General features: G+C 46.3%; 1 protein-coding gene across 3 annotated transcripts in view; it reads left to right on the forward strand.

The window, feature by feature from the left end:
- The window catches only part of adgrd1 (adhesion G protein-coupled receptor D1), a 52,944-nt gene that overhangs the window by 7,548 nt on the left and 28,956 nt on the right, over positions 1–16,440 (forward strand). For all 3 annotated transcript variants that reach the window (XM_076989053.1, XM_076989054.1, XM_076989056.1), the window contains 9 exons: positions 11–187; positions 2,467–2,724; positions 5,778–5,854; positions 7,903–8,064; positions 8,220–8,279; positions 8,405–8,525; positions 9,557–9,664; positions 11,161–11,236; positions 12,174–12,315. In XM_076989053.1, coding sequence (XP_076845168.1) covers positions 11–187; positions 2,467–2,724; positions 5,778–5,854; positions 7,903–8,064; positions 8,220–8,279; positions 8,405–8,525; positions 9,557–9,664; positions 11,161–11,236; positions 12,174–12,315 — 1,181 coding nt within the window. The remainder of the gene's footprint in view (positions 1–10; positions 188–2,466; positions 2,725–5,777; positions 5,855–7,902; positions 8,065–8,219; positions 8,280–8,404; positions 8,526–9,556; positions 9,665–11,160; positions 11,237–12,173; positions 12,316–16,440) is intronic.

A 16,440-nucleotide genomic window follows, 5' to 3' on the forward strand; every position in this document is an offset into this window, starting at 1 on the left:
TGTGGTCCAGGAATCACCTTTTCCTTCTTCTGGAAGAACCAGGAGACGGAATCTCGCTTCGCCATGACATCAGGAGGGAAGATCATCTCCAACGGTTTCTCCGTGTTCACTAACCCCTTCGGAGGTTACGTGGAGTTCTACACCAGGGGCAACTCCAGGCGGTGGAGAGTGCACATCAAACCACCAGGTACTTCTTCGGTTAGAGTGTGTGTGTGTGTGTGTGTGTGTGTGTGTGTATAGTACTTGTGTAGCATGTTTTCCACATGCCTAGTTCTTTGGAATTTCATTTGAGATCTGACCATAAATATTTTGAATGTGTAATTATGCACATAAGGAGACAAATTACACCCAGATTTTTCTATCTTTTCTACAATTCCCAGGGGTCTTTGCCCGGTCCTTCCCTACACACCCTCTGTCAGGGGTTTGTGCTGACGCTTTGCATCTGACTTAAAGCCAATGAGCTATATATCATATGTGCAGATGCAAAGTGCCAATTTAATAGAATTTATTTCTACTCATGAGACGTGATTAACAAAGCTATTTTAAGCTGTTGAGGATATGCAGTATATATTGTTGGCGTTCTCAGATATAGTTAGGTTTAAAACTCCACCTGGCTTTGCTGTGTGTTTTCAGAGTTCTGTGTGTGTTTTGTGATAAATGGTGGGTAAATGTTTGGTTTCGAGCTTCTGAAGCATTTCTGACATGAGTACACGTAGTGCACACAGAATGCGAGGGAGAAAAGCCTCTGGCTAAATAAAGTCTTTAAACTTATATGGTCTGCCAGGCCTTCTTTTTGACGTTCAGCTCAATAAAAACACTTAGTTCTGAATGTCTTCGGCAGTGTTCTGCTTGGAGCGGTGCTGCAGGTTGACAAAGAAGGTAACTTTATTGACGTGATTGTGTCAGGTACAATTTCGACACAACAAATAGAGTTTGGGACAACACATGCTCTGTGAAAATAACAATAATGTTTTTAGGTTAATGATCACACAAATGGTTTTATAGTCAGAAATAATAAACGTATAATAATTAATAACGTATGTGCGTATGTTAACAGGATGTAGGTCGGTGTTATATACATGGCAGCTTGTGGTGGAAGTGTTTCCAGTAGTGCTGTTTCTCAGACACGGACATGTCTCCACACATTTTGCAGCATGAACTGCTGTGTTTACTTTTTTACATTTTAATATTTTAGGTAGGGGGAGATTTGGGAATATTTTACTGTGAAACCTTCCTCAGTGGAGGAGAACGTGTTGCTTTGTCTTCTCTCTCTGGGCAGCATCTGTCTGTTAGCAGGAGTCTCCCCTGTGGTCACTCAGCCTGTACTAGAGAGGATCTGTCTTTGCTGTGGATCTCTGATGGTGGAGAATTATTCTGTAAATTCATACTTTCAGCCCGATAGATCTGCAATTTAGAGTGATTGTCGTATTGTCGATTGAGTGTCGTAGTGTTCCAGAGAGACTTCTTTGCTTGGTTTGGACTCTGATTGGATTGTGACTGGGCTCTGATTGGGCAGGACTGAACTCTGATTGGACTGGACAGTGACTAGCGTTGCTGGACTGAGCCTGCTCTGTGTTAGGACTCAGTAGGTTTAGTCTCAGAAGCAGCTGACAGAGTGGACAGGTGTTCAGTGCCTCATACTGTATTATATTTTGATTGCTGGAACTTAGATGCAGTCAAAATCTTATACATAAGTAATACCTACCAATATTTTAATTAGGACGCCTGTTTTGTAGAATTTGTTTAAGTAGTCCAGTATGCCAAAAAAATAATCAAAAAGGTTTTGGTGGATATGCTGTTTGATTAAGGTATGTAGGGTATAAATATGATCTTTGCAATGGTTTGATTAAAAGTCACTTTGACTCTCACTCAAGGCACTGTTTTCAGGCTTGTAATAACACAGCAGTAAACCCAAAATTACAGATGCCTGGGGTTGGTTCGGTCTCCAAGATTGGGGATGTCCGCACCATGTTCTAGGCTCCAAGAAAACAGGCAGCTTGAGGAACCAGATTAAAGAGTTTGAGTAAGCTGTGAGCTCTGGAGAGCTCTTCTCCAACATCTCAGTCCTAATGCTGTCAGCTCTAGAGAGCTCTTCTCCAACATCTCAGTCCTAATGCTGTCAGCTCTGGAGAGCTCTTCTCCAACATCTCAGTCCTAATGCTGTCAGCTCTGGAGAGCTCTTCTCGAACATGAAAGCAGCCAGCTTGAGGAACCAGATTAAGGATTTTGAGTAAGCTGTCAGCTCTAGAGAGCTCTTCTCCAACATCTCAGTCCTAATGCTGTCAGCTCTGGAGAGCTCTTCTCCAACATCTCAGTCCTAATGCTGTCAGCTCTGGAGAGCTCTTCTCCAACATCTCAGTCCTCAGGAGAATTAGATTTAGATTTTAGGTTTTAGAGTGTACCAGCAAATTCTTTTGGGGGTAATTTCATGATCATTTCTCATCAGGGTAACATCTCTCTTTGCAGGACCTTTCTGGACGCACATTCTCTTCACGTGGACTGAAGCAGGTGGTCTGAAGGTCTACATAAACGGCACCTTCAGTGTCAGCGACGAGAAAGGACCCGTGTCGCAAAACTACGGCGACACGCAAACCGACCTGGTGATTGGCACGGGTAACAGTCACAACTACGGGCACTACGTGACGGGCGCCTTCGACGAGTTCGTCATCTGGGAGAGAGCTCTTTCACCCACGGAGATCTGCCTTTACTACAAGGCAGCCACAGGTACTTACACTTATCAAATTCACCTCCCACTCGTGTCCACTGACTTCATATTTCTGTATTAATTTACCCTTTTTTTAATAACCATCTCTGGCCTTTTAGCTGCTTGACTGGCAGTGCAGCTTTCATACAGCTCTGCGTGTTCATTTGTTTAGTTCCACTTGCCCCGTGGCATCTCAGAGCTGCCCCAACACACACCTCCACGCATTGGCGACTCCGTGGCACATGTTAAGACCTCCGCGTGACTCTAACCACATTCTCTGCATTGTGCACATCTTTCCCATAAGGCAGTGCGGCGTTCTCAGGACCAGTGCCGAAGACCGCACAGCCACAAATGATTCAGCTCATCGGTTCCTTTCACAGCTACTCATAGTTGGATTACGTTCATACAGGGAAATCTGTGCTGGGCAGGGGGTCCCCAAAACTGGAGCTGCAAACACCTACCATGAAGTACTTCCAGATGCTCCGCTCGGGGTCATCTGTACTCCTTACGCTTACACTCCCATGCATGAGAACAGATGCCTTCAATCTCACTTCACTGACCCCTTCAAATGTTTCTGTGCAACAACACGGAAATGAATATTCAAGTTGTTTGTCAGGCACTATTTGTTGCTGCGGTGGTTGTGCGCCGTTGTGGTCCCTTATATGTCAGTGCCATTCGTTCGACTCTTATTTAAACGTTGATCCGAACCATCTGGAACATCAATCATTTCCTTTCTCTGTGGTTATTAACCAGAAGAGAACAAGGATTTGGGAAGACTGTTTCCATGGTTTCCACATTCTCAACATTCCTCGATCTCTCCTCACGTGCCACAGAGAAACACATAAATACGTTGATCTGTAAATGCGAATTGAACTTTACCGCAGCAGAGAACTGTCTGTTCTACTGAAGCAGCGCATAACTTCTCCTTATATGTATGCGACGGAATGCTACGCTTTATATCAAGGGGATTTTATTTGTGTCGGGTATAAAGGCGTTTGGACACCTATTAAAGTAGACATGTTTTACAGTGTCTCGCTTCAATGGTGTCCTGGGTTCAGGAGGAGCAGTTTGAGAGCGCTCCAGGGGTCAGGTCGAGGTTGCAGGAGGTTGTGGGAGGTTGCAGGAGGTTGTGGGAGGTCAGTGAGCCACGCCCTTATTTGCGCTGGCTCTGCTGGGGGGGCCTTGCAAATTTACTCCTCCCCAAGCCCAGACCAAGGATGAACACCAACCAATCAGATGACAGGCAGGCAGGAACAGGAAGTCAATGGTGTGAGAGAGTCACAAGGCAAGACGTGAGGCAGCAACCCAAAGACTGTAGACAACGGGGTGTGCTACCCTAGCATGCTAATGCGCGTCATGTGACGACAGGCAGTAATTACATGGAAAGGCATCGGTATCATACGCTCGGGTCACGTTGGCATATGCCAGCGGCCTCGGGGTGTTACGTATGGGTGACGGTGGCACATGTCAATGGCACCGATGGCATCTATTATGAGTCACTGACTTATAATGGTTTGGGGGATAGTGTCATATGCAATTGTTTTGGCATCTTACAGTTGAGTGATACTGTTCTGTGTATTACATTTTTAAATTAAACTTTCAACTTTTAAATTGTGGTAATAGCTGCTCCCCCAAGTAGAACTAATCAGAAAATTTAACATTTGTAGGAATCATTTCCATATGGGGTTTTGTGCTCCTCCTGTGGCATAGGGATAAGTTTGGAGTGTTTTGATGATTTTTAAATTGAAAAACATCCTCTACAAACTTAAATATAGTATCTTTGACGGGTTTTAGTGCATAATTTCTATTCATTTACTGAAATTTTTTGGACTAAAAAAAGTTTATTCAGTGCCGAGGCTGTTACTTGATTATCAGAATTTTTTCATGATGTTAGCATGATAATTGTAGTTCACCAGTGCACTGTGTGTTATCTAATATGGAATGCTAAATGTTTGTATGCCTTAAGGCCATTTACAAAGTAACCTAGCAGCGTAAACACCCAAGAGCTAGCTAAACGTAGGCGCCTTAACATCGGTGTGCTAGCTAAACGCAGCCTACTGCCAGATGTTCCACCACGAGGTGAAATATATGCCCATGTCACATAACGAACATTGATGTCCTCGGCGTATCCTTGTACCAGGGTTTCAAAACAAAATGTCGATGCCATTGGCATGTGCCACTCTCAGCTATACGTAAGATGCCATGTCATTACCGCTACTGCACGATTACGGTGTACTGGCGCGGTGTGACTTGTGCTTAGCTCACGGTGCTGCTCAGAGACACTACTAGCTGTTGCCTCTACACCAGCATGGTGCAGCATAGCTCCGAGCCTTTTTCAACGACCTTTCGATTCGAAAGCCAGCCGTTTCCAAATTTTGCCTCTCCGTCATCTCCTGTAATTTGATTTTCCTAACGTCCTCCTCCTGCCTCTGTCGCAGTTGTGGGCGGGGCTTCCCGGGCCCTTTCTGAACAGATGCTAGGGAGTGTATACTCAGTCCCGACAGCTTCTCCTCACAAGGCTGCCAGTGATTCCTGTTGCATAAAGCCGTCTGGGCCGGTGCAGGCCGCCTGCAGCAGTGTCCTCAGCCCATGTGTGTGCCAGGCCTCTTCCTGCCCTCCCCCTACATGTACAGAGACATCACAGCTTCTATAGAACCAGGATGTTTCAGACAGAGGTCCTTCACCAGCTGTGCAAGTGCTTCACACAACCACACACACACACACACACACACACACACACACACACACGCACGCCTCTCTGATGCGTCTTCATCAAAACCACCAAACCCCACCAAAGCGCCAGCAGGCATGAATTACAGGCTGCTTACGAAACCGTCATTCTCTTCCAAAATGGATCCAGTATGGTGCTGCAGACCAGATCGCAGACGGACTGACACGCCCTTTTGGCCGCCTCCCGCCGATAACACAGCCTGTTGTGCAGTGCGTTCATCATTAGAATAAACTACATGGGGGAAAACGCAGCTTCACTCTGCTATGATATCGAATTATACTGACTGTGTCTATTAAAAGCCATTTAAGAATTAATATTCTTTTTTTGTGTGATTGTCGACAGGTCAGAAAGCAGATTATCCTGTGACTACCGAGTCTCCCCCCTCCCACGCCAGCTCGACAGACAGCGTGGTCCTGCAGGTAAACCCGTGTGGTAAACACTCTCCGCTCTGTCCAGATTGGCAAACCCCCTGCAGACACAGAAGGCGAACGAAATCTCCACCATGAAGAAGAGAAACCCAGGAAGCCCACACATTAGATGAGACAGCATGAGGCTCACCTGTTCAACCTGAACCCACATGTCCACAGACATCAGAACCGGGACATTAAAAAAAAAAAAAAAAGAGTACAGCTCTTAATCAAAAGATCTCGTTTTCAAACTGCTTTTTTTGCGCTCTGCTGAAAGTCATCCCCAGCTGTCCTGCTGTGCGTCTGTGTCACGCAGACTGAATGATGTCACTTCATCAAAACCCCAAGAGCTGGAAATATGTGTGTTCTGTTCCCCGCAATGTGATGGATCACAGGAGTGGATCAATGTTTTGTGACCCATGACCAAACAGCCACAGAGAAGCGAGCCTGTGTGTCCTCTAGTTCTCTTGTGTTAAAAAGTACCGAATATTTTAGAACAGTAATTCTCTAGTAGCACAGATTTGGTGTGTGTGTGTTTCAATTGGTGTGAGTTTCGATCTATTTTAGCTCCCTTGTGACCAGTGGTTGTTAGATGTTGGTTGTAAGTGCGTGGTTGTGTTGTGTTGCGTGTTAACCGTGTCCTGTGAGAGCTGCCCGAGGTGTCGTGAGTTATTGTGGCTGGTTCTGAGTTCCATCCAGCCTGGTGACTTCATTTGGCTGCTAGTAAATTCATGTGGACATTCAAGAGCCTGACAAGTCCACTATAGCCGCCCATGGAGCGGAGAGCAGGGAACTTTTATCACCCCCATTTTACACACTCTCAAACTGTCTTCCCAGGCTTAAGTAAAAGGAGTGAGGACATAGGATAACTGAGACCAGAAAAACACGTGTCCCCATGCATATGTACACACACACACACACACACACTTTTGCTCAAACACACTTAACACGTTGCACACAAGTCATACATTCTCAAATGATTAAGGAATTTTAAGCTTTCTCACATATGTGACAGCCAATGGAAAACACACACACTTATATGCGCACACACACACACACACACACACACACACACACCCATAGCAGACCTATGCATAAAATCCCAAAAGGAAATAAGGTAGAGCTCAAGGCCACAAACACAAACAAATCCATCTCTTGTGGAGCTATTGTTTTCCTCCAGACTCTGAGGAAATGGAAAGAAATAAGATATTTCTGCAGATTAAGCTGGGAGGTCAATGGAGGGAGAGAGAGAGAGAAAGAGAGAGAGATGAGGAGAGAAATAAAGACAGACAGAGAGAGAGGGCTAAAGTGTTCCCAGATTTAACATGGCTGTCTGTCGGACCCGGACAGTACCACATGGTTTCCTGTCGGACCCGGACAGTACCACATGGTTTCCTATCGGACCCGGACAGTACCACATGGTTTCCTATCGGACCTGGGCAGTACCATAAGGCTCTCCAGTGGTAGCCGTTCAGTTATTTTGAACCATTCCTCTTTCCAGACTAGTGACTGTAGATCATGAGTAAGTGGTTATAATTGCTTATAATCTCACTCGCTGCCGGGCCACGCCACACCACGCAGTCTTTTTCATAAATTAACCCTCTAAGCTAAAACACATGTGGCCTGTGTCTTCAGTTATACCCAGAATCTGATTCTGATCACTTGAAATTATGTGTGTGTATGTGTGTGTATTTCTCTATTCTAGGGATCTGATACTAACCACCTGAAATCTCTGTTCTGTGTGTGTGTGTGTGTGTGTGTGTGTGTGTGTGTGTGTGGACACGTGTGCATTTGTGTATTTGCACGTGCACGCATTTGTGTGTGTGTGTGTGTGTGTTTGTGTGTGTGTGTGTGCGTGTGTGTGTGTGCGTGTGTGTGTGTGCGTGCGTGCGTGTGTGTGCGTGCGTGTGTGTGCGTGTGTGTGTGTGCGTGCGTGTGTGTGTGTGTGTGTGTGTGTGTGTGCGTGCGTGTGTGTGTGTGTGTGTGTGTGTGTGTATGTGCGTGCGCGTGTGTGTGTGTGTGTGTGTGTGTGTGTGTGTGTGTGTTTGCGTCTTGAACAGGCAGCTGCTACATCTGCCCATCCCAAACTCTTGAACCTGTCTGAGAAGGTTCCAGATCTCCAGGAAGCTGAGGTGCTTCCTGCACTGGACGTCCTGTTGTCTCTGCCCTTCACACTGTCCAACAAGACTGTTCCCCAGGACACAGCCCACAACCTCACCCAGGTGCCCCAGACACACTGACGCCACACACACACATCTCCCCCTTCTGGCCAACACTGGAACTGTTCCCCTCTGACCTATCCTGAGCAGTTGTCGATACTTTTTTTTTCTGTTGAGGTAAAATGTTGTTTCTCTGTTTTGTTTTGTGTCTGCTGTAGTCCTTTCTGAAGGACGTGGATGAGGTGATGTCTTCCAGCAGCAGGAGAGAGAACGAGGAGGTGAAGATCATATGTGTCCTCACACATAGAAGAGCAGATGAATGTGGGGACAGTCACCTCAGTGCAGTGATCGTTTCGTTCTTCTGTCTCCCTGTGTGTGTGTGTGTGTGTGTGTGTGAGAGCAGTGGACACCTATGGTCAGTGGACTCATAGACACAGTGGACAAAGTCATGGTGCACATGGCATCCAGTCTAGAATTGAACCCAAAGTCGATTGTTTCCATTGGAGGGAAAAGCCATGTTGCAGGTGGGTACACACACAGAGACACACACACACACACACACACACAACTGCAACGAGGCAGTTAAACACAGTTATCGCAGTGGCAGTGAGGGAGTTAAGGTCAGAAAGCAACTGGTTTCTCAGGAGGACCCAGTGCAGATCTTCAGTGATAACTTCACTGTCCCATTACTACAGTCCCGTTGGGTTTACGGTCCCACATCCCGTCTGGCGTTCTCTGTCTGTCCCTCTCTCACTCCCTGGTCCTCCCTGGTGATTGTGATAAGAGTCAGACCCTCAAGCCTGTCCCTCGGGAAGCCCGTTTGCGTCGTGCCTAGTCAGAAGCCCGGAGAGAGAGATGCTGAAGGAAGAGTTCGGTCGGGTTTGGTGAGGGCTGAGGCAGACGGTCTGATGGTGGCGATCTGAGTCACTGATGTGTGCTAATGATATGAGCCAGTGTGTAGCCACTCCCATCTCTGTGAGGAGCCACTGCCATCTTTGGGAGGAGCCACTTCCATCTCTAACATTTACAGACTGGTCCAGTACCACAGAACCTCTGAAGCTGTAACACTCTGCTGTCCGGTCCTATCTAGTGTTCAGTGGTAGTGTTCGGTACACCTCTGCTGTCTGGTCCTATCTAGTGTTCAGTGGTAGTGTTCAGTACACCTCTGCTGTCCGGTTCTATCTAGTGTTCAGTGTTGTTCAATTCAGTGAGCTTCAGTGAGGTTTATTGATGTTCAGTGAGGTTCAGTGATGTTAAATGATGCACAGTTGAGTTCAGTGATGTTCAGTGAGGTTCAGTGATGAGTAATGATGTTCAATGAGGTCTAGTGTTGTTCACTGATGAGTAATGATGTTCAGTGAGGTTCAGTGAGGAGTAATGATGTTCAGTGAGGTTCAGTGAGGAGTAATGATGTTCAGTGATGTCCAGTAATGTTCAGTGAGGTTCAGTGAGGTCCAGTGACGTCCAGTAATGTTCAGTGACGTTCAGTGAGATCCAATAATGTTCAGTAATGTTCAATGAGCATCAGTGATGTCCTCTTCTCTCTCTACTGTAGACTACACTCTGATGAAGATCCCACAGAACTACAATTTGCCCAGCTACAGATTTCCCCCAGAGGGCAAGAGCTACATCTCTGTACCTGGAGAAGCCTTCAACGTGCAGTGTGAGTGAATGCACACACACACACACACACACACACACACACACACACACACACACACACACACACACACACACACACACACACACACATACACACAACACTGGGATGAATTAGTGTCCTCTCCCCGGTACTGTCTGTGCTGTACTGTTTGATTGACAGGCGTAATCAGGGTACAGCAGCAAGGCATCAGAGTTGATTACAGTGCTACATTCCAGCCGCCTGCTTTACCTCAGCCTAGGGTGAGGGTGTGTGTGTGTGTGTGTGTGTGTGTGTGTGTGTGTGTGTGTGTGTGTGTGTGTGTGTGTGTGTGTGTACATATGCATGGGGACTTCTGTGTGAAGTGCCTGTGTGTGTTGAAACGGGGAGGGGCCCGTTAGCCCAGTTTGGGTAACAATGAATACCATACAGATCAGTTTTGGCTAATACTATTATTATTGTTTTTATTATATCACTTTTATTTTTGTTACACAATCTTGAAAATTAGGGGGATATTAAAATTAGAATTATAGGAAAGATTAAACATTAACGTTTATATGATGTAATGTTATTAAATGTTAATAAAACATAACACAACCCATTATTACAAATAATGAAAACAGTGAAAGACAAGACCCAGTGACCTAAGCAGGACAGGGCTGACGTGCGTGAAGGTGTTCGTTTTGTGTGGTCCCATAAGTTGGAGTGTTTAGTTCGATGTTGGAACTGGCTGGGAGACGCAGCCCGTTGTTTAGTGTTCAGTTCGGACCTGCTTTCTGATGGTCTGTCTGAAGTAAGGACACTTTCTCTGATCAGTTACGCAATACTCGTCCTTTGGGTTCAGGCTTAGCATGAAGGAATATTTGTAATGAAGGTGTATTTGCAATCTTGAAATGTGCAGATCTTTCTGTCTTTCATCAGCTATAGGGGAGTGGTGAGTTCTCTTCACACATGTGTGTGTAGCAGGAGTGTGTGAGGACTCTGAACTGCTATTAGACCCACAGTGCGAGGACCAAGTGAAGAGGCTGTGATAATAAACAAAGCCTTGCTGTGAACTGCAGCAGCCTCTCAACACATTCTCAAAGCGCATATACACCCATGCAGACACCCACCCCCACACACACAGGCACACACACACACACACACACACACACACACACACACACACACACACACACACACACACACACACACACATACACACACACACACACACACACATACACACACACACACACACACACATACTGAAATGGACACAGACCTTTGTATAAGTGTGTACACACAGTCCTGTACATACATGCAACATGAATTCACATATTCACACACAACTGCCATTTCTTGAGAAACCTCCTTCCGAGTGTTACTCAGGACAAATTTCTCATTAATCAATACACTGGTGCTAATGTGGTTGTGTAACCATCATTTGTGTGGGTGTTTGTTTTATATTTTTTGTCTGATAATATTGTGCATCTTCAGTCTCTAAGCTGCTCTATTTATGTGCATATATTTGTCTTTAGCCCAGACCACTATAGTGGGCCTTTTCTACCACAACATGCACAACTACTACAAACAGATCAGCCCTCTAAGAACCAGGTAATGTACCGTTTCTCACTCATACATGGTGTGTGTGTGTGTGTGTGTGTGTGTGTGTGTGTGTGTGTGTGTGTGTGTGTGTGTGTGTGTGTGTGTGTGGGTGTGTGTGCAGGTGTACAGGTGGAGGACTATGTGTCCTTGTGTTTGTGTATTTTTGTCCAGTGTGTGTTTTTGCCTTTGGTTTCGACATGTGAATGTGTGTTAATGAGTGGGGTGTTTGTGTGTGTGTGTGTGTGTGTGTGTGTGTACATTTCCTGTAGTGATAAATTGGTACATAACATTCCTTTGACCATATCCTTATCAGCTAGTGTCTCCCCTTCCTCGTCTGTCCACTTAACCCATGGCCTGTGATACTCCCATCCATTAGCTTCTCTGATAACACCGCTCTTCCCATTTTACACACACACACACACACACACACACACACACACACACACACACACACACACACACACACACACACACACACACACACACAGCGGAGCAGGCGGCCCTCTTTACGCAACCCTGTTAGCTGTAGCCCTGCTGGACACCGTCCACGAGGCCCTCGGCTCTGGTCCAGAACCAGCCGTGCCGCCCCTGATCCCAGCACACACGGGGACGGGAGATGTGGGCGGGGCCTGTGTCCACCCGCGTGCCGCTGGGATCTGATTTTATCTCCTAGTTTCGCTCAACCCTCTGAGGTCTAACTCATCACTGGTTGTTGTTGACAGAATAGTACAGTAATAAAATATATTGTTATAGGAAATATGATAGTAATCTGTCATATAATAATATAGACGATGCACCATATAATAATTTCTACAAAGAAAAAGGCTTAACGTCATGGATGTTAGCTGAAACATTAGAACAGTTAATCTCCCTGACCTGAACACCACCAACCAACAATGTGTGACCGCTGCATTACTGAGCCAATGGCTGACGCCTGTTCCTGCAGGATCAACGAGGCGGTGGAGTTTAAGGACCACGCGATCCAGGTGGCGAGCTACCTGATCTCTCTGAAGGTGGACCCGTCCCCCGCCCTCTCACTCAACCTGTCCAAGGAGCCACTCATCCACATCACCCTCACCCACCAGCTGGTAGGAGAACAGCGCTCACCCACCCAGTCAGGAGACAAAACTAAACGTGCGCTGTTCTGGGATCAGCACAAAAGCCTCATCAGTTTAGTTTATGGCAGGAATATGGGAGAATTGCAAGCCGGGTCTGTGTGCACTAACTTACACTTGACTGGGTTAGACTGGTTTATCGTAGACTGAAATAACTTAGACTGGTCTATTTTAAAGTGTAGTAATTTAGACTGGAATGGGAAAGTCTAAATTAGGTTCAGTTCATGTTCAAGTTCAAGTGTTTTGGACTGTGTGAATTTGCAGCATCGTGTGGTATCAGACGTGTAAAACAGGACTGCAGGGCACCGTCGCATTTCCTGAAGGATGCTTCGTTCATTCATTGAGTCGTTCATTCATTCATTGAGTCGTTCGTTCATTCATTGAGTCGTTCGTTCATTCATGATCAGAAGTACTGTGTGTGCCTTCCCATAAGACACCACACCACATGGATGCCCAGGTGTGATCCGGCTCCCACCATCTCCTCCTGCTGCCTTGGTACCCGGGTCCATGCCCGGGTCCGTGCCCATCGTGCCCACGTCCGTGAGTGGGCGTCGCCCTTGCCAGCAACAAACATAGAAATGAATTTCACTTCATAGCAATCCAGGCTTGTACAAACACAAAGGAAGATAGATGCAGGAACACAACGTGTAGCTCACCAGCAGGACAGCAGCTGTGGATCCTGCTGGTCTTCTGAACGGGACTGATTATTTGAGGTAACGAGGAGCATATTTCAGTGTGTAGGTTGTGCCACTGAGATGGAATTAATGACATGTTTATGTGCCAGATCTCCCTGGGAAATATGTCTAAAAACAGAAAGATTACCTGAAATGTGGCGGCAGTGAAATGCGTGGAGTAAGACGAGAGAGAGAGAGATGTTCTCCATTGGTGTTCATGACTCCACTGAAAAGGTCTAGTGCTGCGTGGGGCTGCAGGAAGCTTTCTTACATAAAAATTACCCCATATCAGCTTGAAATCATCCCATATCAGACTAAAATCACCCCATATCAGCCTGAAATCATCCCATATCAGCTTGAAATCACCCCATATCAGCCTAAAATCAGCCCATATCAGAATAAAAACCCAAACTGCAAACAAACACAGTCCTCGGACACACTCGTCCGAGGCGGAACATGATCTCCCCCGTGTGTGTGTGTGTGTGTGTGTGTGTGTGTGTGTGTGTGTGTGTGTGTGTGTGTGTGTGTGTGTGTGCGTGTGTGCGTGTGCCTGTGTGCGTTTCAGTTAGCAGCCTGTAGTCAGTCCGGCTGCACTGCTGGGCTCGTGTGTCTGGATGTGTAGTCAGCCCCAAGGCATTATGGGTTCCCCTGTGTTCCCTCCTCATTGTGCTGTCAGTATCTGTGAGCCTTACATCAGGCCCATGCCGATATGCACGTAACCACGGAGACCCACTTTTGTTTTGCTTGCTTGTTCGACACTGCGAGAGCTGTTTGCTGTAATGTTACCTGGCACGCTGCCAATGATATGATTGCTGTGTTTGTTTGAACAGATACCATGCTGATCGTGTGTGTGTGTGTGTGTGTGTGTGTGTGTGTGTGTGTGTGTGTAATACAGTCTCCAGCATTGGACATAGACCCATTACAATAACACAGCCAATAAAATCCAGTAGACGCATGCCAAAACAGTTTCACAAGGATTTGCTATCTGATTGAGGCGGGCCGGCTCGGACCTACTTGTGGCCCGTTTGTTTAATAACTTCTAAGCAAACCCATGGAAAGCTTGTTGCCCTTTGATGTTTAAGCAGCATGAGCAAAAATAGTAAATGATCTTAAAGGTCTCCCCTGTGTTATGGTAATAATATAACCTCAAAGAGAGAGAGAGAAAGAAAGGCAGAGAGAACGAGTGAAAGATAGTAAGATAGAGAGAGAGAGAAAGAGAGAGAGAATGAGAGATCACTGCTCTCAGGCCTGTCCACTGAGAGGTCAACTGTAGAGGGATGGAGAGAAGGAGGGATGGAGAAAGGGAGGGATGGAGAAAGGGAGGGGTGTAGCGTGGCAGAAGTGATTCAGGAAGGAACAGAGGAAGCTCTGGAGAACCTCATCAGTCAGTAGAGTAGGAATTGTATTGAGCGAGAGACATGTTCCAGAACACACACACACACACATACACACACACACACACACACACACACACACACACACACACATACACACACACACACACACACACACAAGTGCACACAAACTTCATCGGGAACTTGAGGTCCGCTCCCAAAGTGTGGTGTGTGTTAGATTGTGTAAGAGTAGGTTTGTGTTCCACTGGCATGGAACTGGTCCCACACCTGAGGCTTCTTCATGGTTGGTCGCTCACTGGCAAAGTGAAAGCACGCTTCAGCACCGACGGGCTTCAGTACTGACAAACCTCAGCACTGACGGGCTTCAGTACTGACTGCCTTGAAGACTGCAGTGTGGTGTTGCAGGAGGTGCGGTGAGCGCTGGTTTCGGTGATGGTAGACATCAGCACCGTGTTCGGCGTTAAAAGCCCGTTTGGCAGGAGCAGCTCTACACACTGCGCCAAAGTTTGCGCTGGGTGTAACCGCTGAACTAATGCGCAGTGTGCACTTTGATGCAGTGTTTTCAGGAGGGTGGGGGTCACAAGGCTCCATCTGTGTGCAGCACACCTCCACCAGAGCTGTGAAGGACCAAGATTGTGCCGGAATTCTCTTCCTCTCAGACCCTGTGGGCTGCGTGCCCAACACGTTAATGACAAATGCCATGAATCCTGGACGCGTAATTGTTTGGTTCCCCCCAAGAACCAGTGGTTTGTTGCCTGTAGACGCACATGTCTCCGCCCCGTGGAAGGGGTGGTCGCAGGGGACGTGACTCCGCCCTGTGGGAGGGGTGACTCCGCCCAACCAGGTCGTACGGTCCGCTGGAAAATCAGGGATATCAGTGCTATGTGATATTAAATGAAAGGTGTTTGTGCTGTCCCAAAACTGCTGTGTGTATGTGCATGCATGTGTGTGTGTGTGTGTGTGTGTGTGTGTGTGTGTGTGTGTGTGTGTGTGTGTGTGTGTGTGTGTGTCTGTGTGTGTGTGTCTGTGCGTGTGTGTGATCCTTGCTCCAATGTTGTTGGGGACGAAGACACAAAGGGGCCTTATCTCTCTTCCCCCCTCCTCCCCTCTCCTCTCCTCCTTCCTCCTGTCCTCTCCCCCCCTCTCCTCCTCTCCTCTCTTCTCCTCTCCTCTCCTCCCCAATATTCTGGTATTGAAAACATCACATCAATGGCATCAGATGAAGGAATGGAAATAACGATTTCATAATACCACTGTTGGTTAGTGTAAACCCAAGAGTGATTAAATAAAGATTTCTGACACGCTTGTTCTGCCTTTATGACCTAATAAAGCAGCGGATGATAAGGCAGCATACAGCATATGTGTGTGTGTGTGTGTGTGAGATGTGTTTAAGTGTTTGCGTCTGGAGAGGTGTTTGTGGGTGTTTTGGTGCCTGTGTGCTAGTATGGGATTAAATCTCCATGCTATGTTGTAATAATAACTACTGAATACGTTTTAAAGTTAATGACGTTTAGATTTTTGTAGATGTTTTATTAATTTGTTACAGTTGCTAGGACACTACATTCACAAAACCTCTCGTGGTGCGAAATCAGACAGTTGCCTCAGAATCTAAGTTTTCCGATCCTTCACAGAGCCAGTCAACACGAAAACATGACTCAGCATTAATTATGTACAACTTAAAGGATGGAAAACATCCAGAAACACACTGTATAATACAGTTAAGGCATTTTAGATACTGCACACTGCACTTACACCTATAGCACACACAGTATTAATACAGTAGTGTCATTTGCCAAAAGGACAGACAGAATGTAACTGAACATTGCAGTACACTGTTATTGTAACTGAACAGCACGTTGCAGTACAGTTATTGTAAATGAACAGCACGTTACAGTACACTGTTAATGTAACTTAACAGCACGTTACAGTAGTACACTGATAATGTAACGTAACAGCACGTTACAGTACACTGATAATGTAACTTAACAGCACGTTACAGTACTAACAGCACATTACAGTACACTGTTAATGTAACTTAACAGCATGTTGCAGTACACTGTTATTGTAAC

The sequence above is a fragment of the Brachyhypopomus gauderio genome, unplaced genomic scaffold (genome assembly GCF_052324685.1).
Source record: "Brachyhypopomus gauderio isolate BG-103 unplaced genomic scaffold, BGAUD_0.2 sc65, whole genome shotgun sequence".
Lineage (NCBI taxonomy): Eukaryota > Metazoa > Chordata > Actinopteri > Gymnotiformes > Hypopomidae > Brachyhypopomus > Brachyhypopomus gauderio.